At 44.6% G+C, this 23,529-nt stretch overlaps 2 protein-coding genes across 2 annotated transcripts; one reads left to right on the top strand and one right to left on the bottom strand.

Moving 5' to 3' along the window:
• Positions 1-796: 796 nt before the first annotated feature.
• Positions 797-9,611, top strand: LOC123491204. Its single transcript, XM_045221203.1, has 6 exons — positions 797-1,144; positions 7,091-7,196; positions 7,324-7,538; positions 7,723-7,928; positions 8,065-8,224; positions 8,498-9,611. The coding sequence occupies exons 2-6, from the start codon at positions 7,123-7,125 to the stop codon at positions 8,515-8,517; spliced, it is 675 nt and encodes a 224-aa protein (XP_045077138.1). The 5' UTR covers positions 797-1,144; positions 7,091-7,122; the 3' UTR covers positions 8,518-9,611.
• A 102-nt stretch (positions 9,612-9,713) lies between these two features.
• LOC121567485 (BAG family molecular chaperone regulator 3) lies at positions 9,714-20,673 on the bottom strand. Its single transcript, XM_041877955.2, has 4 exons — positions 20,345-20,673; positions 14,961-15,299; positions 14,392-14,742; positions 9,714-12,245 (listed from the first exon to the last, which is right to left on the bottom strand). Exons 1-4 carry the CDS (start codon positions 20,537-20,539, stop codon positions 11,334-11,336), a joined length of 1,797 nt encoding a protein of 598 aa, XP_041733889.1. The 5' UTR covers positions 20,540-20,673; the 3' UTR covers positions 9,714-11,333.
• Between the last annotated feature and the right edge of the window lie 2,856 nt (positions 20,674-23,529).

Genomic DNA, 23,529 nt, shown 5'->3' with positions numbered 1-23,529 from the left:
TAAATGTCAGTTGGCTTTTCATAGCGCAGCATTCAGAGGTCGAGACAGCAGATGTGGTGGAGAGAGAGAGAGAGAATACTTAAGTTCACACAGGACACTAGATAAGACAGGAGAATTTCACCACATAGGACCAGGACACTGTGGCCCTGTTTGACGATACCCCAGGACAGGGCCAACCAGGCAGGATATAACCTCACCCACTTTGCCAAAGCACAGCCCCCACACCACTAGGGAGATATCAACAGACCACCAACTTACTACCCTAAGACAAGGCTGCTTATAGCCCACGAAGATCTTCTCCACCACACGAGCCCGCGCAAAACCGGACAGGAAGATCACGTCAGTGACTCAACCCACTCAAGTCGAGTATTGCGAAAAAAGCATGGCACAACGTGACACACCCCTACTAGGATGGCATACTATAAAGCACACGTGTACATATCTGCTTGAGTTTGAGTGCATTATCATACTGTTTGGCATTGACACACACCACCACTAAACTTCCATCACGAAGAACTTTAGCAGACGCAACCTCTCCTACTTTACTCTCCAAATCCCTAGTCAACGCGATCGGACTCACCGCCGTGACTCCACCTAGGACCTTACATTTCACCAACACCTTGAACTCCACTTCTCTCAGTACAACACAGAGAACCGAACCTCCCTCCCCAGCTAGCACAGTGGATCTGGGCTGATTCCGGCTGAGAGTCAGACTCCGCCGACGTCATGTGGCTTGAGTCTGGCCCGCCTTCGGCAGTATTACTTATGGCTAGGATGCGGGGATTCAGCTCGGGCCGATTCCGGTGTGCGTTATCAGGCCCAAATGTATTACTTGGGGCTCGGGACGATTGTGGATACTCTGGCAGATGATTACTGTGGCAATAATTAACATTTCATTATTTTTCCATAAAATGGTAGTTCAAATAGAATTGATAAGAAAGACAAACTAAATGTAGATTTCAGCTTTGAAAGTCATTTTGCGCGGCCGTATTCAGTATGGCTACTCGTTGAGTTTAAACCTCCACGGCTTGGACCACTACCAGCGATCGAGCAGATCTACTTGATGTCTACCAGCGCACGAGTTAATGAAGCGCTTGCTATTCCAACTGTCAAAAACTGTCACTAGAGCTCGACCATCAAGACGGTAGGTAGACCCCTTTTATTAAGATGGAAACAATATAGCTAGCCAGCTAATTATTGTTATTTTGTGACAGTTCTAACGTTAAAGGTAATCTATTTATGATATTTTGTTTGTGGTATCGTTTGCTAAATGGTCTGGTAAAATGATCGGGAAATCAGAGTACGTTCACGTTATGGGTTTCTGTGATTGTGTTTAACTTACAATATAACGTTAAACTTCAAAGGTAAATAATATTTCTTATCCAATTTGGACATTAAGTAACTGGATAATTTTTGTAATAAAATTCTGCAGAAAAGTATGTTAAAAGGCAAGTTGCAGTAGCCTAACGTTAATGTATAGGACTGAGTAGGATATCAACACATAAAACGACTAACGTTAACGTTAAGGGACTTCTAACATGTTTCGAGGCCAGTTTCATAATCAGCAATCAGATTGTGTTGTCTGTGATGTTAACTTACAGCAAACTGCTAACCAACCTCTTCTGATTAATCAAGGTGAGTGTTCCCTGAAAATGACGGACGTTTTTGAATGTTAATGCAGTCACTTTGACTCCTAGAAATCTCTGCCCTCTCTCTAGCCTGCCAGCTAATTACAGCAGTAGCCCCAGTCAACTATTTATAACTGACATCAACCCCCTGAGACAACAATATGTATCTGGAATCTGAACACAATACATTAATATTCCCTTACTGTTATGATTTACCAGTATTAGAACCCAAATGCAGACAAGTACACCAAGCCAGAGAAGGTTTAACAGGTTTATTTAAAATGTTCAATAGTCCAGGTTTCCAATAATAGGGGAAGAGCAAGTCCAGGTTACAGGGAGGGTAACAGATCCAGGTCAGGGCAGGTGTGGTACCGTAATGTCCTAGTGTCCGTGGTGAGTCCAAAAGAGAGGTCCGGTAGTGGAGAGCAGGATGGTGGTGGCAGGAGTGAAGCGGAGGCAGGAGTCAGGTTCCAAATATATGGTCATCTTGACTATGATCTGACGATGAGTGGTAAGTTTGACCGGGTCTTAAAGGCTGAGGTGATTATGGTGAATGAGCTGCAGCTGGAACCCTGACTCCCGCACACCAGACTTCACTCCTGCAATCAAGGACAGACAGAGGGGAGGGAGAGAGCAGAGAGAGAGCTACCTAGCAGCAGTAGGCCTAACAGTACCCCCCCCTCTACGGACGCCACCTGGCGGCCGACGGGGTTTATCGGGATGTAACCTATGAAACTCTCGGACCAGAGCAGGATCCACAATGAAGCTCCTGGGCACCCAGAACGTTCCTCAGGACCACAACCCTCCCAATCCACCAGGTACTGGAAACCACGACCGCCCGGGCGAAACATCCAGAAGTCGCGGACAGTGTGAGACCGGACCCCCACCCACGATCCTGGGCGGAGGAGGGGGACGAGAGGGCGGGCACAGAGGGCTAACCGACACAGGCTTAATCTGGGAAACATGAAAGGTGGAATGAACCCGTAGGGAGGCAGGAAGCTGTAGCTTAACCGCGCAGGGGTTAACAATAGACAGTATCTTGAACGGTCCTATAAAACGAGGCGCCATCTTCTTAGACTCCACCTTCAATGGAAGGTCCCGTGACTTCAGCCATACCTCTTGACCAGGAGAGTAACCGGGAGCCTGGGACCGGTGACGGTTGGCTTGCCTCTGCATGTACGCCCGAGCTCGGGACAGAGCTACCCTGGCCTTCCTCCAGACCTTGAAGCAGCGGCGCATGTGGGACTGCACCGAGGGTACCGCCAGTTCCCTCTCTTGAGAAGGGAACAGGGGAGGTTGATAACCCAGAGCACACAGAAAAGGAGACAAACCAGAGGAAGCGTTAGTCAAGGTGTTGCATGAGCATATTCCACCCAGGGGAGCATGGAGCTCCATGACCCAGGGTTAGACCCTGTGACACAGCGAAGAGCGGTCTCCATCTCCTGGTTCGCTCTCTCGGCTTGCCCGTTGGTCTGGGGGTGATATCCAGAGGACAGGCTGGATGTAATGCCCAAAGCTTTACAGAAAGCTTTCCACACCTGGGAGACAAACTGGGGACCCCTGTCAGAGACAATATCCGTGGGTAGACCATGAGAGCGGAACACATGTTCAACCAAAATATCAGCTGTCTCTCTGGCAGTGGGCAGTTTAGGTAGGGCCAAAAAATGAGCGAACTTAGAAAAACGATCAATCACCGTAAGAATTACAGTCTTTCCAGACGAGGGGGAAGTCCAGTGACAAAATCCATAGCGATATGCGACCAGGGCCGGCTGGGTATAGGTAGAGGTCGTAGATGACCAGCGCTGGCCTGGGTGGAGTTCTTACTTCGTGCACATACCGTACAAGCAGCAATGAAGGCTCGAGTGTCCGCCTCCATCGTGGCCCACCAGAACTTCCGTCGCACAAAGTCAAGGGTCCGCGAAACTCCAGGGTGACAGGTAAGGGAGACGAGTGAGCCCACTGAAGTACCTGGGAGCGAGCAGACTCAGGGACAAACATCCGGTTAGGAGGACCCCTCCCAGGGTCAGCTTGATGATGTTGAGCCTGTCTAACAATCCCCTCGATGTCACATGTGACGACCGCAATACTGCAGGTAGGAGGCAAAATGGGTCCAGGGTTACTACCAGTATCAACAGCCGAATGAACACGAGACAGGGCGTCAGGCTTGACGTTACAGTGACCCAGGACGGTAAGACAGAGAAAAATTGAATCTCCCAAAAAATAGTGCCCACCTGGCTTGACGGGGTTGAGCTGCTTCGCTGACTGGAGGTAAGCCAGATTCTTATGATCCGTCCAAACGATGAAGGGTTGTTCCGCCCCCTCCAACCAATGTCGCCACTCCTCGAGAGCCAGCTTAACGGCGAGCAGTTCACGATTGCCAACATCATAATTCCTCTCTGCCTGAGAAAGTTTCCTTGAGAGAAAAGCACAGGGATGCAGTTTGTTATCTTCAGGAGAACGCTGTGACAACACCGCACCTACCCCAGTGTCGGATGCATCCACCTCCACGACAAACTGGCGGTCGGGGTCCGGCTGCATCAGAATGGGAGCCGAGGCTAAGCGATGTTTCCAGTTCTTCGAACGCTGATTCGGCCCCTTCATTCCAAGCGAACGGTGCGTGAGATGGAGGTGAGAGCGGTGAGTGGCGCCGCAATGCGGCTGTAGTCCTTGATGAACCTCCTATAGAAGTTCGCAAACCCCAGAAATCGTTGAAGTTGTTTGCGGGTAGAGGGGGCTGGCCAGTCCGTGACAGCAGAGATCTTAGCTGGGTCCATCCGCAACTCCCCTGAGCGATGATGTAACCCAAAAAAGAGGTCTCAGACACATGAAATTCACATTTCTCCATCTTCACAAACAGTTTGTTCTCCAACAACCTTTGCAACACCTGGCGCACATGCAGTTCATGTTCCTGGGAGGACTCTGAGAAAATCAAGATATCATCCAGATAGACAAAAACAAACCGATTCAACATGTCCCGAAGGACATCATTGACTAGTGCCTGAAAAACAGCAGGGGCATTAGACAACCCAAAAGGCATAACCAGATACTCAAAATGTCCCAAGGGGTGTGTTGAAGGCAGTCTTCCATTCATCACCTTTACGAATGCGCACCAGGTGATACGCATTTCGTAGATCCAGTTTCGTAAAGATGGTAGCACCATGAAGGAGGGGAAAAGCAGAATTAATCAAAGGCAGAGAATACTTGTTCTTAATGGTGATGTTGTTAAGTCCACGGTAATCAATACAGGGTCTGAGGGTCTTATCCTTCTTAGCAACAAAAAATAATCCCGCTCCTACAGGTGACGAGGAAGGACGCATAATACCTGCCGCCAAGGAGTCCCGAATGTAGTTCTCCATAGCCTCCGTCTCCGGCCGGGAGAGATTGTACAGGCGACTGCTGGGGAGCGGGGCTCCTGGCTGGAGGTCAATGGCACAGTCGTAAGGCCGGTGAGGAGGAAGAGAAGTAGCTCTGTGTTTGCAGAAAACGGATGCCAGGTCATGATACACGTCAGGAACATTAGAAAGATCCATGGACTCCAGTGGAGGTCGAGGCACAGTACTGGCAGGAGTCAGAGCAGAACACAAACAATTCACATGACAAAATGTGCTCCATGAAACAATTCTACCTGTCACCCAATCAATGTGTGGATTGTGTCTTATGAGCCAGGGGATACCAAGGACCAGAGGGGTCTGTGGGCAGTCGATAATATGGAATTGAATGTTCTCCCTGATGATTTCCCGACACTCTAAGACAAACAGGAACAGTCTGATGGGTAATATGGGTCAACAATTGTCCATTCAGACCCTTAGCCTGCAGCGGACAGTCCATAGGAACAGTCTCCAAATCCATTTGTTGAGCCCACTCTCTATCCAAAAGCTTCGGTCTGCACCAGAGTCAATCAGCGCACTAACAGAGAGATTCTGGAACTGCCACTGGAGGGATGCCTGGAGCAGAATGCGGGGAGAAGAGGAAGAATCCGCTGCTCGGCTCACCAAAACTTCTCCCATTAATGATGAGCCGGCCCTTTTCCCGGACGAACTGGGCAGGAAGGAACGAAATGACCAGCTTCTCCACAATACAGGCAGACCCGAGCCTGAATGCGACGTGCACGCTCCTCTGAGGACAACCGTGCACGACCCACCTCCATGGCTTCGGGTTCAGTGCTCCTCGTATCGACTTCGGGAAGACACGGCTTTCTCCGTAGGGAAGATGCGGGGAGGAGTTTGTTGATGACAGACAGGTTGCTTGGAACTAACACTCCTCTCCCGGCGGCGCTCCCGAATCCGATTATCCAACCTGATGGTGAGTGAAATAAGATTATCCAGCGTAGGCGATTCATCATATGACACCAATTCATCTTTTAAAGTCTCAGACAAAGCATTGATGAACACTCCTTGTAATGCCTCGTCATTCCAACCACTCACTGCTGCTAAAGTCCGAAACTCCACTGCCATCTCCGCCACACTGCGAGCCCCCTGCCGAAGAGAAAACAACCGTTTCGCAGCCTCCTTGCCTCGTACGGGGTGGTCAAAACCTTCCTCATCTCAGTGGTGAAGGCAACGTAAGCGTTGCAAATGTCCGACTGACTCTCCCCAGACCGCGATCCCCAGGCACGAGCGGAACCGCTAGTAGAGTTGATAAGGTAGGCAATACGGGCTCTTTCTGAGGCGTAGGTGAGGGGCTGTTGTTCAAACACTAACGAGCATTGAGTCAAAAAATCGCCACAGGTTCCCATGTTCCCGTCATAGCGCTCTGGAGCAGGAACAAAAGGCTCTCTGATCTGGGCTGAAGGGGTAGTAAGGGCAGACACTTGATTGGTGAGTAATTGAACCTGATTAAGCAGCACCTGACTGTCCTCAGCAATCGTCTTAAACAGGGTATCATGTTGGCCAAGTAAAATGCCCTGATTGGCTATGGCAGTCCAAATTTGAGTGCACTCTGGGGTGGTATCCAAGCTACTGTCTGCTGGGTTCATGATGGTCAGATCATACTGTTATGATTTACCAGTATTAGAACCCAAATGCAGACAAGTACACCAAGCCAGAGAAGGTTTAACAGGTTTATTTAAAATGTTCAATAGTCCAGGTTTCCAATAATAGGGAAGAGCAAGTCCAGGTTACAGGGGGGGTAACAGATCCAGGTCAGGGCAGGTGTGGTACCGTAATGTCCTAGTGTCCGTGGTGAGTCCAAAAGAGAGGTCCGGTAGTGGAGAGCAGGATGGTGGTGGCAGGAGTGAAGCGGAGGCAGAGTCAGGTTCCAAATATATGGTCGTCTTGACTATGATCTGACGATGAGTGGTAAGTTTGACCGGTCTTAAAGGCTGAGGTGATTATGGTGAATGAGCTGCAGCTGGAACCCTGACTCCCGCACACCAGACTTCACTCCTGCAATCAAGGACAGACAGAAGGGAGGGAGAGAGCAGAGAGAGAGCTACCTAGCAGCAGTAGGCCTAACACTTACAGACAAATATGAAGAGGCTCGCTGTAAGCTTCCTATGGCTGTGGTCCAATCTGATCTTCAGACTGAGGAGGAGGATGACCACCCTGCATATATGAAGAGAAAAGGAAGGTATAACAACTATAACAAATATGATAAAAAAAAAAAACATTTCTCAGTGGATGGCCTAAATATCCAACATATGTTTACTTTACTGGTCATTCTTATGAGTTCAATAACCGTATATTTTTAACATCAGGGGCACAAATACGCAAATATTCAGTGTCACTGAAAGTGATGATGAGGAGCCAAAGGAAATGTTTCCACGCAAGGGCCAGTCAAACACCTCTAAGGGTTTGCCACCTGCACCAGTTATCAGACCTCCAGAGGACAGAAGAGAGACACCTGGGAATTCTGATAGGCCAACAAGGATTGAGCCAAACATTCAACAACAGCAACAGCCAGTGTGTGATCGTAAGTGTTACATGTAAGGTACATATTGTGGCCCCCACCAACATCAAAGTTGCCCACCCCTGATCTATAATGTGATTGCGTTGATTATGTTGTTTATATTGATCTTTGTTATCCTTTATAACTTTTACTACTGAAAGAATGTGAGGGATAAAACACAACTGTGTTCTGTTTTGTATTTTTGCAGCAATTCTTTGTGAGATCTTAACCTCCATAGAAATTATTAAGCAACAGCAAAAGCTGATTTTGCTGCAGCTGCAAAAGCTTCAGGCGAACAGATCAACCCTGGATGAGGTTCCAGATTTGACAGACCTTCGACTTCCAATGTCCTCGCTGGAAAACTTGAGGAGAATTGAGGGCCAACTTTCAGATCAAGACTTTAAAAATAACCTGGTATGACAAGATATCATTATATCATTACATGTATTGCTGAAAAGTAATCAGCCAAACCATAATCTGACCCAGAGTAACATTCCAGCTTTCTTCAAATTAGTATTATATTCATCATATACAAGTTTTTGTTTTTCAGACCATATATTTGGGACTGTCTGGAGGGATGACCACCAAGGAGATTGTGTGGAGAATCCTCTCAAAACTCCTTACAAATGGCCTGGCCATGAAAATGAATTGGAGAGGGGCCAATGGGAAACAGGCTTTTGAACCTCTTGCCTTAAAAAGTGTTGTTATCGGTAAGTTTGCTTTCAAGGCCACTGCATGGGGCAGAGAGACATAATGTCACAGAAGTGATTAATTCAATAAAACAGGCCAGCATGTCAATTTGATTGTCAGCAGGGAAGTTCATTATTATAACAGTTTTCAAGGCAGGAAGAATATAATGAACTGGAAATATTTTACAAAAAGCCATTGATAAAACTATTTTGTAGGGATAGGGGAGATGTATAAACTATGAGTCATATTTCAGGGAGTATTTCAATAAGTCTCTCTTTCTGATATTTACAAAGGTGCATCGCAGCCATTCTGAAGTTCCTGATGTGGAGATAGAAAAATACATAAAACGATGGATGCAGCTAGCCCCTGACAGAGATGGGGGGAGAAAAAGGAGAGAGCGAGTGAGAATGACCAGACCTGGGAGGAGTGATGGAGAAAACTGAATGACTACCAGACCTTAAATAGAAAGAAAGCTTAAGTAGTCAAAATCAATGTTTCTGTGATGAAAAAAAATGAAATTAACATTTAAATTAAATTCTTAAAGAGTCTTTCCTGTTTAAATAGTATTTTAGTATTTTGATACTTTATGCAAGGCAATTGATCAGCATTAAAAAATTGGTGGATGGGTATAATTTGTATGTATAAAATGTATAATAGTAATATTTAAAATGACTAAATCGGGTAATTGTGTATACATTTATTAAAATTAGCATCGGGCCGCTTATGGGGGGATTCTGGTAAGATGCCGGCAAAGTCGGCTGAATTCCGGTAGACGGAAACACTTGGGCCGATTCTGGGCAGTCATTCATTTTGATTCCGGGCAGAGTCAATCAGTTCCGGCCCCCCGGAAGAGGGACGCTTCTGTGCCGATTCCTCATTGCTAGCTTGGTCATCACTATTCTCTGACGACCTGCAAAGGTTCCTTAGGCTTCCTCTTCTTCTTAACCTTTAATTTCACTACTCTACCTCCACCTTTTCCCACTCCACCACTCCACTCCATCCCATCCTCCTCAACTCCTAACCCACTACCTTTCCATCCATCTCTGCTCCAGTCACAGCCCAGTCAGTGTTGCTCAACCACCTCCACAGGATTTCACGCTCCAAAACAAAAAACAATCACAAGTGACCATACTCTTCATTCTATATCAACCTCCACCAGATACACTCGATTTACCTCGCCCAGTGCACAGATTGATGCGCGTCTCTTTTCTGTGACTGTCCAATATGAGCGCCATATGGAGCTAAATCCAACGTACAGTAAGTTTTAGGTTTTCAAAGGTAGGCTCAGCTGTTTGAGCTGATGGAGTCTGAATTTGTGACACGTCTCTCATAAGAATGTGAACATTAAATTCAAATAATGTTTTATTGATATACTGGTATTTGGGTAATTACACATTTAGGCTACCAGTTATTATCAATGTTAATAGGCTGATTATGAATGTCGAAGGTCTATCATATCAAACTTTCACTTCCCCCTTATGTTTGTATGTTGAAAATGTACTAGTCAAGCACGGTTCATTATGATATTTATTTCAAGTGGCACTTACAGCAGGGTTATATGCTCCCCTAGTGAAAAACACATGGTTGGTGGTGAACAGGACATTGAATGGAATGCATTAAACCTAAAAATACAACTAAACACCCATTTGCCAAGTTAATAGAGTGCTTATTCAAGACTGTGCATTCTCCTAAAGTCTGTCAATTTTACCTGGATCCACATGAAGTGTAGATCCACCATGTGTCGCTTGTCTCAAATAAGACATGATGGTGAGGATACAAGGAGAAGTTTAGGTTTGCGTAAACCATATAGAGACACTTGATAGCAAGGATGTCAACATATCACAATACTGTAACCTACTGTATAATCACTCAATTATAGACAATGTAAAAATAAATAATTGTATTTGCAACCATGCCAACGTGACTCCAAGCTGTCAACACTGCAACAACCTGCAATGCACAAACTGTGATAAACAATGCATACTTTTACATTGACACTCTGACCCTTTGAATTGTTATTCTTGATTAGCAGCTGATGCTGATAGTGTCACATCTCATGAGGTTATGCAGCTCACATCCAACATTTCTAAATGCATTCTTAAATTCATAAATAATTCCTTTCTTTAAATAACATTACAAGTGAAATTACAAATGTAAAAATCTTGTCAAACAATCTACCAATTTTAAATCTTACTTGAATCAAAGGTGCCTGGATGTAATTGTTGAATGTAACATATCAAGATCCCTAATAATTATAAATGAAATATAAACATATTATAATGGTGAAATAAGTGCCAAGACCACAAAATAGACAATGCACCTACGGGCTGAAACGAATGAAACCCAAATTAACCCTATCAACCATATCATTTGTTGGGTGTGTGTAAAATAACTCATATTTTCGGGAAAATAATTGAGAGGAAGAAAATGAATATTTTGCCCTCAAGTGGCTTTTTGTCACCTGAGGCACAAAAATAAATGCTTTTCTCTGACTGAATCATTAACATTAACTAACATTTATCCCATTTCTTCATGTAGAATCTGAGGTAAATATTGTTTCTCGAAGTAGTGGATTAGAACTAAGAGGGAAATATTACACATCTCTTACAATAGCCACTGAAGCCCTTTCTTAGATAGAGAGATGTATCCTACTACTATACATACTGTACCAACCAGTGTTCTCTTATTGAATATGTATTGAATAACTTTACAACAACCACGTCACATGGTCCGAAGGTAACAACATAGACGTACATAAAAAAAATAAAATAAGCTATTTTCATAGTATTTTCCTTTATGGATGGATAAAGGCCTCTTTGATCATCTCCATTCTGCATGTGTCTAACACAATGAACATGACAATGGTCTTGCAAAAAGACATTGGCACAGCAAAAGGCAACAACAGTGGCTAAACATAATTGAATACATGTTGCACTCAGATACCACCATCACATATGTGGTGAATACCAGACAATACCAACACTGTAAATTAAGCATACATGCATCTTATAGTTCATATGTGATATCTGCCGTAGAAAGGGGGGTATAGGGAGCGTTGGGAGCAGCCTATTTCCACGTCATATTTGATGACATTTCTCATCTCTTCACTCTACTAAAGCAACGCAGTCATTATAAGATCTCACTGGCCATCTCCACATTCACTTGGTTGATCATGCTGGGCTGCTCTCCTTTCTGTGGCGGGCTCTCGCCCTCCATCGAGGACTCACTGACTGGCCCTGATGGCCGCTCATCCAGTATCTCCAGTGCATCCAGTATGGTCTGGACCCTCCGGACTCCATCGCGTCGCACCTGCCGCACATCCACACGCCCCTCTGGGTCCACTGAGTCCAAGGCCAAAAGCTCTTTGGTCAACAGCTCCTCCAGCAGCAAGTACCTCTTATCGTTCTTCTTCCCAACAAAGCATTTCACCTCTTGCTCTAGTTTCGCCACTCTCTCCACTATCTTTTGTACTTTAGCCAAGCCTGGGTGACACTGAGCGGCGGACTCGTTTTCTGCTTTTGTGGGCGGGACCTCCTGTGGAGCAGGAGCAGCCACTGGCTCCTGGGCTTCTGGTTTCGGGGGCATCTGGACTGTGATGTTTGCTGTCTGTTTCGGCTGCGGTTGCAGCTGTGGCTGTGGTTGTTGTGGAGGTTGTGGTTGTTGTTGGGACTGTTGTGATAGTTGATACTGCTGCGGTTGTTGGTACTGTTCAGGTTGTTGGTATTTTTCTGGCTTTTGGTACTGTTGTGGCTGTTGTGGTTGTTGTGGTTGTTGGTACTGTTCAGGTTGTTGGTATTGTTGTGGTTGTTGTGGCTGTTGGTACTGTTGTGGCTGCTGTGGTTGATGTTGTGGCTGCTGTGGTTGTTGGTATTGTTGTGGCTGCTGTGGCTGTTGTTGTGGTTGTTGTGACATCTGTGGCTGTTGAAGCTGCTGTGTGTCAGCCTCTCTCTGCACTGTTTGGGGATACTGAGCGATCTCCTGCTCCTGCTCCATTCTGTGGGGTGATTCTATCTGTGGGACATGGTGGTGGTGGACCTGGACCTGGGGAAGGAAGAAGGAATTATTCGCAGGTTGGCATTTATTGTCATGAATCTTGACCTGGAGGCAGCTCTGCAGAGTGGTCACTAGCTAGCATAGCTACAAAGTTATAAAATCTGATTTTAAACCTAACCTTAACCACACTGCTAACCCTAACCTTAAATTAAGACCAAAAAGCACATTTTAGTTTTCATGGCATTTTATGATATAGACAATTTTGACGTTGCAGCTGGCCTATCTAGCGGAAATCACTCAGTTCTGCCTCCTGGGCAAGATTCATGACAAACGTCAACCTGTGAATTATTCATCAGGGATAATGTCAAATGTGCTATTCTGGCATTTATGGCTATGTACAGTGCCTTGCAAAAGTATTCATCCCCCTTGGCATTTTGTTGCATTACAACCTGTAATTCAAATGGATTTTTATTTGGATTTCATATAATGGACATCTAAAAAATAAATAACGGAAAAGTGGTGCGTGTATATGTATTCACCCCCTTTGCTATGAAGTCCCTAAAAAAGATCTGGTGCAACCAATTACCTTCAGAAGTCACATAATTAGTTAAATAAAGTCCACCTGTGTGCAATCTAAGTGTCACATGATCTGTCACATGATCTCAGTATATATACATCTGTTCTGAAAGGCCCCAGAGTCTGCAACACCACTAAGCAAGGGACACCACCAAGCAAGTGGCACCATGAAGACCAAGGGCTCTCCAAACAGATCAGGGACAAAGTTGTGGAAAAGTAGAGATCAGGGTTGGGTTATAAAATTATATCAGAAACTTTGAACATCCCACAGAGCACCATTAAGTCCATTATTTAAAAAAATGGAAAGAATATGGCACCACAACAAACTTGCCAAGAGAGGGCCGCCCACCAAAACTCACGGACCAGGCAAGGAGGGCATTAATCAGAGGCAACAGAGACCAAAGATGACCCTGAAGGAGCTGCAAAGCTCCATAGCGGAGATTGGAGTATCTGTCCATAGGACCACTCTAAGCCGTACACTCCACAGAGCTGGGCTTTACGGAAGAGTGGCCAGAAAAAAAGAAAAATAAGCAAACACGTTTGGTGTTCGCCAAAAGGCATGTGGGAGACTCCCCAAACATATGGAAGAAGGTACTCTGGTCAGATGAGACTAAAATTGAGCTTTTTGGCCATCAAGGAAAACGCTATGTCTGGCGCAAACCCAACAACTCTCATCACCCCGAGAACACCATCCCCACAGTGAAGCATGGTGGTGGCAGCATCATGCTGTGGGGATGTTTTTCATCGGCAGGGGCTGGGAAACTGGTCAGAATTGAAGGAATGATGGATGGCGCTAAATACAGGGAAATTCTTGAGGGAAACCTGTTTCAGTCTTCCAGAGATTTGAGACTGGGACGGAGGTTCACCTTTCAGCAGGACAATGACCCTAAGCATACTGCTAAAGCAACACTCGAGTGGTTTAAGGGGAAACATTTAAATGTCTTGGAATGGCCTAGTCAAAGCCCAGACCTCAGTCCAATTGAGAATCTGTGGTATGACTTAAAGATTGCTGTACACCAGCGGAACCCATCCAACTTGAAGGAGCTGGAGCAGTTTTGCCTTGAAGAATGGTCAAACATCCCAGTGGCTAGATGTGCCAAGCTTATAGAGACATACCCCAAGAGACTTGCAGCTGTAATTGCTGCAAAAGGTATTGACTTTGGGGGGGTGAATAGTTATGCACGCTCAAGTTTTTTGTTGTTGTCTTATTTCTTGTTTGTTTCACCCCCAAAAATATTTTGCATCTTCAAAGTGGTAGGCATGTTGTGTAAATCAAATGATACAAACCCCCCAAAAATGCAATTTAATTCCAGGTTGTATGGCAACAAAGTAGGAAAAATGCCAAGGCGGTGAATACTTTCGCAAGCCACTGTATGTAATAATAAATAATAATATGCCATTTAGCAGACGCTTTTATCCAAAGCGACTTACAGTCATGCGTGCATACATTTTTGTGTATGGGTGATCCCGGGGATCGAACCCACTACCTTGGCGTTACAAGCGCCATGCTCTACCAGCTGAGCTACAGAGGACCACTATGTATATTATAACTTTTATATAGAGGAATTCTACTGTTATTGGATTGGCAATAGGGTAAGTGATGAGGGAAAAAAGGTACCTGTGGTCTCTCTGTAATGACCTGTGCTCTGAGGGGAGACTGGCTCCTCATATGCGGTGGGATATGGATGGCAGCAGTCTCGCGGTGCTGGGGAAGCATGCTCGGGGAGGGGGAGGCACGGTCCCGGGAAGAAGGCGTGGACCCATGATGACCGCTCCAGTCCTCTGGTTGCAGGTGATGGAAGGAGGGCTGGTGCTCTGAGTAAGCCGGAAAGCGCTGGGTGTAGAGAATGGAGTTGACAGGGGCTTGTTGTGTGTGACCTCCGGCCCTCTCGTGGATCACTGGGATAGGAATGTAACCTGCCTGGAGGCCTGTGCTGCTGGGTCGCGGGGGCTGTTGGAGGGGGTGGCCCTAAGAAATTAAAGTTTAGCGTGAATCAGAGGAAGTACAATTGTATATTCAATTTAGAAGTAGCTCTAGAAGTAGCTAGAGGTTTAGTTTGATTCCAACATCAAACACCTGCATGTAACTACAACTTTCCCTGCAAATCCTCCAATGACATCAATCTATGGTTAAAGCAAATGGTAAGAGTTAATATGCAGTAATCTCATTAGCTAAATCAATCTCACCTCAGGTCCCTGTGAACTAGGCGAACAGGACATGTAGGGCTCAGGGGTAGTGCTCTCGGAGGGACCCTGCAAAGGAGATCTAGGCCTGCAGTGGAGCGTCGGGGTGGGGGAGGGTGTCCGCCCGTCTGCTCGTACATTTTGCAGAGCAGTCGGCTGGATGTAGGAGAAACATGGGTGTTGCTGTTGCTGACGGAGGTCTGCGCCTTCATGGCAGACTGGGATTGGGATGTAACCCTGGCGGAGGGTGGGGTGCTTCATGTCTCTCACAAAGGCCTTCTGCATCTCCTGAGGACTCGGCTCTGGGGGCACACTGGGGCCATTTTGAGACAACTGGCTGACCTGAAGATGAACAAAAGTCTGAATTAATACATACAGTGGGGAAAAAAAGTATTTAGTCAGCCACCAATTGTGCAAGTTCTCCCACTTAAAAAGATGAGAGAGGCCTGTAATTTTCATCACAGGTACACGTCAACTATGACAGACAAAATGAGAAAAACAAATCCAGAAAATCACATTGTAGGATTTGTAATGAATTTATTTGCAAATTATGGTGGAAAATAAGTCTTTGGTCAATAACAAAAGTTTCTCAATACTTTGTTATATACCCTTTGTTGGCAATGACACAGGTCAAATGTTTTCTGTAAGTCTTCACAAGGTTTTCACACACTGTTGCTGGTATATTGGACCATTCCTCCATGCAGATCTCCTCTAGAGCAGTGATGTTTTGGGGCTGTCGCTGGGCAACACAGACTTTCAACTCCCTCCAAAGATTTTCTATGGGGTTGAGATCTGGAGACTGGCTAGGCCACTCCAGGACCTTGAAATGCTTCTTACGAAGCCACTCCTTCGTTGCCCGGGCAGTGTGTTTGGGATCATTGTCATGTTGAAAGACCCAGCCACGTTTCATATTCAATGCCCTTGCTGATGGAAGGAGATTTTCACTCAAAATCTCACAAAACATGACCCAATTCTTTCCTTTATCCGGATCAGTCGTCCTGGTCCCTTTGCAGAAAAACAGCCCCAAAGCATGATGTTTCCACCCCCAAGCTTCACAGTAGGTATGGTGTTCTTTGGATGCAACTCAGCATTCTTTGTCCTCCAAACACGACGAGTTGAGTTTTTACCAAAAAGTTATATTTTGGTTTCATCTGACCATATGACATTCTCCCAATCCTCTTCTGGATCATCCAAATGCACTCTAGCAAACTTCAGACGGGCCTGGACATGTACTGGCTGAAGCAGGGGGACACGTCTGGCACTGCAGGATTTGAGTCCCTGGCGGCGTAGTGTGTTACTGATGGTAGGCTTTGTTACTTTGGTCCCAGCTCTCTGCAGGTCATTCACTAGGTCCCCCGTGTGGTTCTGGGATTTTTGCTCACCGTTCTTGTGATCATTTTGACCCCACGGGGTGAGATCTTGCGTGGAGCCCCAGATCGAGGGAGATTATCAGTGGTCTTGTATGTCTTCCATTTCCTAATAATTGCTCCCACAGTTGATTTCTTCAAACCAAGCTGCTTACCTATTGCAGATTCAGTCTTCCCAGCCAGGTGCAAGTCTACAATTTTGTTTCTGGTGTCCTTTGACAGCCCTTTGGTCTTGGCCATAGTGGAGTTTGGAGTGTGACTGTTTGAGGTTGTGGACAGGTGTCTTTTATACTGATAACAAGTTCAAACAGGTGCCATTAATACAGGTAACGAGTGGAGGACAGAGGAGCCTCTTAAAGAAGAAGTTACAGGTCTGTGAGAGCCAGAAATCTTGCTTGTTTGTAGGTGACCAAATACTTATTTTCCACCATAATTTGCAAATAAATTCATTAAAAATCCTACAATGTGATTTCTGGATTTTTTTTTTCTCCTTTTGTCTGTCATAGTTGACGTGTACCTATGATGAAAATTACAGGCCTCTCTCATCTTTTTAAGTGGGAGAACTTGCACAATTGGTGGCTGACTAAATACTTTTTTCCCCACTGTATCTAGGAAATGCAAATAAGTATGTGAGTGAAACCCTAGCCACAGAGGCAAGCAATTACTGCCAATCCATCATAAAACATGTTTTCTATAAGGGAATGATGTCCAACATCCCGGAAAGATTTGGGTTTTTTCCAAACTAAGACCATTAGGCTACTGAGATTAAATTGAGATTGATTGAAAAGAGCCATTCGCTAGAGGCTGAAACAAATGAGTCTGCTCTGGAATCTGCTCTGGCATTAGGTACATTGTGAAATATCCCTGGGAGATGTCAAAAGTATCATTTTTCTGACCACTTGGAAGAGGAAACTACACTCTTAGAAAAAAAGTGCTATTTATAACCTAAAAGGGTTCTTCGGCTGTCCCCATAGGAGAACCCTTTGAAGAACCCTTTTTGGTTCCAGGAAGAACCAATTTGGATTCCATATAGAACCCATTCCACAGAGGGTTGTCCTCTAAATGAAACCCAAAAGGGTTCTACCTGGAACCAAAAAGGATTCTGCTATGTGGGACAGCCGAAGAACCCTTTTGGAAAAAAAAATTTTAAGAGTGTAGTTCTTATCCAATTGCAAGTATGTGGATCTCAGAAGAAGCAAGCCATCACTACATGTGGGTATGTAGGCTCTGCATTTGTTGGTTTGCTAGGCAGTGTTTACTATCATAAAACATAACAAATCATAGTTGTCTCATGTCCTCATATGCATGTTGATAATAATTCACAATAGAGACAAAAAACTCCATGATGCTGTCTTGGTGATCACCAGGACAACCAATTAAACTGTCAACTGTCAGAGTGAGACACCTGGCTGTGACAGCGAGGAAAGGTATCTCTGTGATAGCACTACATGACCAGTTGTGTTTCACCATGCAAATATAATTAGCAATACAGTTTATTGTGAGTGATTTAAGAATATCAGTCAGTATCTGGTGTGACCACCATTTGCCTCATGCAGCGCGTCACATCAACTTCGCATAGAGTTGATCAGGCTGTTGATTGTGGCCTGTGGAATGTTGTGCCACTCCTCTTCAATGGCTGTGCAAAGTTGCTGGATATAGGCGGGAACTGGAACACGCTGTCGTACACGTCGATCCAGAGCATCCCAAACATACTCAATGGGTGGTGACATGTCTGGTGAGTATGCAGGCCATGGAAGAATTGGGACATTTTCAGCTTCCAGGAATTGTGTACATGGGGCCATGCATTATCATGCTGAAACACGAGGTGATGGCGGCAGATGAATGGCACGACAATGGGCCTCTGGATGCCTGCCCATACCATAACCCCACCGGCCACCATGGGGCACTCTTTTCACAACGTTGACATCAGCAAACCGCTCGGCCACACGATGCCATACACGCTGTCTGCCATCCTAGAAGAGAACACTTCTCCAGCGTGCCAGTGGCCATCGAAGGTGAGCATTTGCCCACTGACGTCAGTTACGATGCCAAACTGCAGTCAGGTCAAGACCCTGGTGAGGACGACGAGCACGCAGATGAGCTTCCCTGAGACGGTTTCTGACACTTTGTGCAGAAATTCTTCGGTTGTGCAAACCCACAGTTTCATCAGCCGTCCGGGTGGCTGGTCTCAGACGATCCCGCAGGTGAAGAAGCCGGATGTGGAGGTCCTGGGCTGGCGTGGTTACACGTGGTCTGCTGTTGAGGCCAGTTGGACGTACTGCTAAATTCTCAAAAACGACGTTGAAGGCAGCTTATGGTAGAGAAATTAACATTCAATTTTCTGGCACCTTCTCTGTTGGACATTCTTGCAGTCAGCATGCCATTTGCACGCTCCCTCAAAACTTGAGACATACGTGACGTTGTATTGTGTGACAAAACAGCACATTTTAGAGTGGTCTTTTATTGTCCCCAGCACAAGGTGCACCTGTGTAATGATCATGCTGTTTAATCAACTTCTTGATATGCCACACCTGTCAGTTGGATGGATTATCTTGGCAAAGGAGAAATGCTCACTAACAGGCATGTAAACAAATTTGTGCACAACATTTGAGAGAAATACGCTTTTTGTGCATATGGAACATTTCTGGGATCTTTTATTTCAGCTCATGAAACATGGGACCAACACTTTACGTGTTGCGTTTATATTTTTGTTCTGTATAAGTCCACACAGTTTGATACGACAAAGACAAAAGTTTGTCCACAAGACTATGTAGGCCCATTGGACACAATGTATTGGGTCCAATGCTGCTCATCTTTACATCATTCCTTGGCTTCTTTTGTTGTTGATACAACAACAGTAGTTATGACACAGCCAATAGCTCTGAACGACCCTTTGCCCTCTGCCATTTTGGCAGGGTCCCTGTACACTGCCAGCATTGCACCAATGTTATCCCCTGACAGCTGTGTCTTTCCAGCAGATTCTTAGTGACACTAACTTTGGACAGCAGCAAGTGTTGATCTTCCTAATGCAAGACGCCAACTGGCAGCCTAGGGTCTGCTCCCCCAACCCTTCAACATTTAAAGTTGACACATAGTTCTTCTGCACACAGTTCAATTGTGTAAAACCCTATCAACAAATTCAGTGATTTGTTAATTTAATGTAGGCTTGGAGCTGTTATATATGGGTGGGTGATGAACACCCTCAAATCCCTTGTAAGGAAAAGTTTAGTAAAAAAGGTGCTATCTAGAACCTAAAAGGGTTCTTTGGCTGTCATGGTCAGAGAACCCTTTGAAGAACCCCTTTTGGTTCCATGTAGATCCCATTTGAGTTCCATGTTGAACCCTTTACACAGAGGGTTCTACATGGAACCCAAAAGAGTTCTACCTGGAACCAATAAGGGTTCTCCTATAGGGACAGCCAAAGAACCCTTTTGGAAACCCTTTTTTCTAAGAGTGTACGAAATATGAACAAATGCAGTCTGCTTGGCCTAATAGGCTTAAATAAACATTATGGAAATGGTCAAACACATTAAGGCATGGCTTTACATATGAATGCAGTGCGTCATCAACAAACCTGCGTGCTTAGATCATAACACAAGAACATAGCCGTTTATAACAGCCATTGCTATTGTTAGTTAACCCGTTATAATGCATGTGGGAGAGGGCTGGAGCCTACAATAGACAACATTCCATTGCGTTGGCGTATATTACGTCTTAGCAGAGGCAATTTGTAGCCGATGTTTCTAAAGTATATAAAAAGATATAGAAGCATAGCCTACTATAAATAGAATATGCCCACTCTGTCTCCCCTATAATAAAAGCCAATGAGTATCAGAAGCAGTGACCATCATTATTAACAACTGAAGCGCTTGATCGAGGAACGTGCCATATATTAGAGAGATGATGTGTTGTGTCTGCCATGCTGTCAAGCAGACATTACATTTTCAATCCAACTTTGAATAGGTATCACACTAGCCCTCCCACGCTACACATCATGTTACTACACATCCATGAGCCTACCTTTTTGAAGCCGTGTCTTGGGTCATTCCAGCTTGTTGTGCGATTAATGTGATCCACAAAAAAATGCCATCCTGTCTGTGGGTCAATTTTAATTTCCCATCCTGGCGGCAGAGGGTCGTTATTAATGACCATATCTACCATTGGTAACTGTGTCTTCATGCTGCTTAAACTCCTTGATCCTTTATACTGTGCCATTTTATACAGTCAACGGACCCTTTAAAGATTCTGCACGGGTGACGTGTGGGGATGGGCTGGAAGTTTCTCGAAATATATAGCACGGTCAATGTTGCGTAAAAGTTGCCAGTGTATCTCGAGATTCTTGGGGTTCCAGCCTGACAGTGAGCCGACTGGCATTTCAGTCAGGAACCTCAAAGTTCTGTATGTATCCTTCACACGTGGTGGCTATAATGTATTCAGCTCAGAGGGTGGCTACAGATACAAATGTATCATTGGTCAATGTTGATACAGTAACGTTATAATTTACTGTATTATTTATTTAAATATATATACACACTACCGGTCAAAAGTTTTAGAACACCTATTCATTCCAGGGTTTTTCTTTATTTGTACTATTTTCTACATTGTAGAATAATAGTGAAGACATCAAAACTATGAAATAACACATATGGAATCATGTAGTAACCAAAAAAGTGTTAAACAAATCAAAATATATTTTAGATTTTAGATTCTTCAAAGTAGCCACCCTTTGCCTTGATGGCAGCTTTGCACACTCTTGGCATTCTCTCAACCAGCTTCCAGCAGGTATATCTCACTGGTCATCCCCAAAGCCAACACCTCTTTTGGCCGCCATTCCTTCCAGTTCTCTGCTGCCAATGACTGGAACGAATTGCAAAAATCTCTGAAACTGGAGACTCTTATCTCCCTCACTAACTTTAAGCATCAGTTGTCAGAGCACCTTACCGATCACTGCACCTGTACACAGCCCATCTGAAATTAGCCCACCCAACTACCTCATCCCCATATTGTTATTTATTTTGCTCATTTGCACCCCAGTATCTCTATTTGCACATCATCTTTTGCACATCTATCATTCCAGTGTTAATACTAATTGTAATTATTTTGTACTATAGCCTATTTATTGCCTTACCTCCATAACTTGCTACATTTGCACACACTGTATATATATATTTCTGTTGTACTTTTGACTTTATGTTTTGTTTTACCCCATATGTAACTCTGTGTTGTTGTTTTTATCGCACTGCTTTACTTTATCTTGGCCAGGTCGCAGTTGTAAATGAGAACTTGTTCTCAACTGGCTTACCTGGTTAAATAAAGGTGAAATAAAAATAAATAAAATAAAAAATGAGGTAGTCACCTAGAATGCATTTCAATTAACAGGTGTGCCTTGTTAAAAGTTAATTTGTGGAATTGATTTCCTTCTTAATGCGTTTGAGCCAATCAGTTGTGTTGTGACAAGGTAGGGGTGGTATACAGAAGATAGCCCTATTTGGTAAAAGACCAAGTCCACATTATGGCAAGAACAGCTCAAATAAGCAAAGAGAAACGACAGTCCATCATTACTTTACATTTACATTTTAGTGATTTAGCAGACGCTCTTATCCAGAGCGACTCACAGTTAGTGAGTGCATACATTTTATTTATTTATTTTTTCATACTGGCCCCCCGTGGGAATCGAACCCACAACCCTGGCGTTGCAAGCGCCATGCTCTTCCAACTGAGCTACACAGGGCCCACTTTAAGACATGAAGGTCAGTCAATCCAGAAAATTTGAAGAACTTTGAAAGTTTCTTCAAGTGCAGTCGCAAAAACCATCAAGCGCTATGATGAAACTGGCTCTCATGAGGACCGCCACAGGAAAGGAAGACCCAGAGTTACCTCTGCTGCAGAGGATAAGTTCATTAGAGTTACAAGCCTCAGAAATTGCAGCCCAAATAAATGCTTCACAGAGTTCAAGTAACAGACACATCTCAACACCAACTGTTCAGAGGAGACTGCGTGAATCAGGCCTTCATGGTCGAATTGCTGCAAAGAAACTACTACTAAAGGACACCAATAAGAAGAAGAGACTTGCTTGGGCCAAGAAACACGAGCAATGGACAGTAGACCGGTGGAAATCTGTCCTTTGGTCTGATGAGTCCAAATTTGAGATTTTTGGTTCCAACCGCCATGTCTTTGAGAGACGCAGAGTAGGTGAACGGATGATCTACGCATGTGTGGTTCCCACCGTGCAGCATGGAGGAGGAGGGGTGATGGTGTGGGGGTGCTTTGCTGGTGACACTGTCTGTGATCTATTTAGAATTCAAGGCACACTTAACCAGCATGGCTACCACAGCATTCTGCAGCGATACGCCATCCCATCTGGTTTGCGCTTAGTGGTACTATCATTTGTTTTTCAACAGGACAATGACCCAAAACACACCTCCAGGCTGTGTAAGGGCTATTTGACCAAGGAGAGTGATGGAGTGCTGCATCAGATGACCTGGCCTCCACAATCACCCGACCTCAACCCAATTGAGATGGTTTGGGATGAGTTGGACCGCAGAGTGAAGGAAAAGCAGCCAACAAGTGCTCAGCATATGTGGGAACTCATTCAAGACTGTTGGAAAAGCATTCCTCATGAAGCTGGTTGAGAGAAAGCCAAGAGTGTGCAAAGCTGTCAACAAGGCAAAGGGTGGCTACTTTGAAGAATCTCAAATATAAAATATATTTTGATTTGTTTAACACTTTTTGGGTTACTACATGATTCCATGTGTTATTTCATAGTTTTGATGTCTTCACTATTATTCTACAATGTAGAAAATAGTAAAAATAAAGAAAAACCCTTGAATAAAATGTAAAATTAGTAGGTGTGTCCAAACTTTTGACTGGTACTGTATATAGAACATAAAATACTGTAAAATCACCAGGAGCTCAAAGTAGTTTTAATTTAGAAAATCTGTTCCCAAGTATTCCCACCCATAAATAGAGGACTATGTGATCGTATCCCACTGTAAGGTTTGTAATTGTTCTGTTTTTGTAAATTAGCCTACTATATCTGTTTGGGATTCTTGCGGTCAATTTGCAGTGTAGTTTACTATTTATAACTATGTTTCCGCAGCATCATTCGGGCGCTGCATCATTTGTGAGGGACGACATGTTTACTGTTGTCTTGTTTTATTCTAGTGCTGACTCAACTTTCTATTTCACTCTCAGTCCCTCTGTAG

Source organism: Coregonus clupeaformis, chromosome 1, assembly GCF_020615455.1.
Source record: "Coregonus clupeaformis isolate EN_2021a chromosome 1, ASM2061545v1, whole genome shotgun sequence".
Taxonomy (NCBI): domain Eukaryota; kingdom Metazoa; phylum Chordata; class Actinopteri; order Salmoniformes; family Salmonidae; genus Coregonus; species Coregonus clupeaformis.
This window is presented reverse-complemented; position numbering and strand designations above follow the sequence as displayed.